This window comes from Kryptolebias marmoratus, linkage group LG15, assembly GCF_001649575.2.
Source record: "Kryptolebias marmoratus isolate JLee-2015 linkage group LG15, ASM164957v2, whole genome shotgun sequence".
NCBI classification, from domain to species: domain Eukaryota; kingdom Metazoa; phylum Chordata; class Actinopteri; order Cyprinodontiformes; family Rivulidae; genus Kryptolebias; species Kryptolebias marmoratus.
The window spans coordinates 10,619,887-10,621,713 of record NC_051444.1 but is presented as its reverse complement, the minus strand read 5'-3'; the positions used below and the strand labels follow the sequence as shown (position 1 = coordinate 10,621,713).

Genomic DNA, 1,827 nt, shown 5'->3' with positions numbered 1-1,827 from the left:
ACACACACACACACATGGATCCCACCTCTCTACACAGCAAAAAAAAAAAGAAAGAAAGAAACAATCCAACTGTCACGTGGCCCAACGTTGGATTCGAACATGTTTAATGATTACAGCACACACACACGTCATCAAGATAATGAGAGAAAATCATTCCACACACCTTCATCACAGATGTCAAACACCTCTTGTCCAGCAGCAAGAGAGAAAACGTTTATCAGTTTCAGCACCAGGAGAAGAAGACTTTAAGACAACTTTATAGCTTTTTTTTAATTTGATTTCATATTTAGCTCCTGCTCAGAGCTGCAGCCTAAGACTGAGGGTTTTTTTTTTCTTTTCTTTTCTAGAGTTCATTCTGTCTGTCTGTCTGTGCGTGAGGAGTATAAGGACTGATCTACAGGAGACATTATTGCTCTTTCTCTTTTTTTTTTTTTTTTTTTTTCCTGCACAGGACTCTTCTCTGCGCAGCTCATCTCGTATGCAGCCTGGCAGCAGCTCTAACGCTAATGCAGACGGCTGTGCAATTATTTAATACCAACTCAAGCAGAAACCAAATTCTCCCTCTCGACCCAACCCCCTCTATTCTCCCCCCTCTCCCTCTCTCACCTCTCTCTCTCTGTCTCTCTCTGGAGAAGCACGACGTGTGATTAACTTGTTCAATAATAACTTGCCTATATCTATCATTGCAAATAGATATATATTTATATATATTAAATTAACAGCAATGAAACGGCCATAAAATGTAAAACTAAAAAAGAAACCTTCCCCTGTACCTTCAAAAGGTCATGCAGGTTGTTCCCCTTTTGCACGTGTGTTCATTTATTTATTTAAAGTGTCTTAAAGTAACTTTGTTATGACAACCAGTGCAATAAATAAAATAATTAAAAAAATAAAATAAAATAAAATAAAATAAATGTCATTATGAGCGGTGCGTTCATGCAACCACATTAGAAGCTGCGAACCTTTAGAATAAAATGGAGAAATGAAAACCACTTACTGTTCTGCATCATTGAAGCTACGCCAGACTCCCACGTGGCTTGGTTGTGGTATTCTGAGCGTCACAAGGAAATAACACAAGTGGTTAGCAGCAAATCACAACTTTTCTCTGTGTTTTTTTGTTTTTTTCTCTGTTAAATACTTTGCAGCATTTCCTTAAAAATATATCAGTTTCTCATCTCATTCGAGTTGGATTATTATATTTTTTTAAATCTGCTTTTGTAACATGATAGATGCACAGTGAATTTTAACATCCTCAGTGTAAAAATATGTGGATTTTAATTAAACTTGCCTGGAAACAGAGTTGACTGTCCACTCTCTAACAATTTAGTCAATCATCTGCCGTTTTCACTACTTAATGTCTCCCTATAGGACAAAGCAAAACAAGACATTAGCACAGCCACACCGATTCCACTAAAAGTCTAGAGTCTCCTTTTTTTATTTTAGCCTAAATTAACAATTAACCTAAATGTTGCTGCCAAGCAAATACATTATAAATGACGCGGAAGAACATTTATGTGAGGCCCTTTTTTAAGCACCTGTCAAAATAAATGCGAACTCTTTTAAGGCTGTTTCTCTTTCAAGACTTTTTTTTTATTTCAAACAAAGAAATCGGCTCTCATCATCCCAGTGAGAGGCCTTTTTTTCGCCCCCTCCTCCTGTTTAAAAGAGAGAGAGAGGGGAAAAAAAACTCCTCCATATCCCTCCGCTTCTGGTGGAAGTTGTACAGTTGACACACGTTGTCCACCTCGCCTCAGTGCTCTGCAAAAGTCCAGAGCAGGAGGGGGTACAAAGCTGGTGTACAAAGCCTGCTCCCAACAATGCCCCCCC

General features: G+C 38.4%; 1 protein-coding gene across 7 annotated transcripts in view; it reads right to left on the bottom strand.

The window, feature by feature from the left end:
- pax6b (paired box 6b) overlaps nt 1–1,827 on the bottom strand; it is a 23,807-nt gene that overhangs the window by 11,310 nt on the left and 10,670 nt on the right. For 3 of the 7 annotated variants that reach the window (XM_017404078.2, XM_017404032.2, XM_017404048.2), the window contains exons 3-4: nt 998–1,051; nt 164–187 (exon numbers count right to left, since the gene is read on the bottom strand). In XM_017404078.2, coding sequence (XP_017259567.1) covers nt 164–187; nt 998–1,051 — 78 coding nt within the window. Of the gene's footprint in view, nt 1–163; nt 188–997; nt 1,052–1,288; nt 1,363–1,827 lie in introns of all 7 variants that reach the window. The other 4 variants (XM_017404040.2, XM_017404063.2, XM_017404055.3 and 1 more) reach the window with 3 other exon arrangements.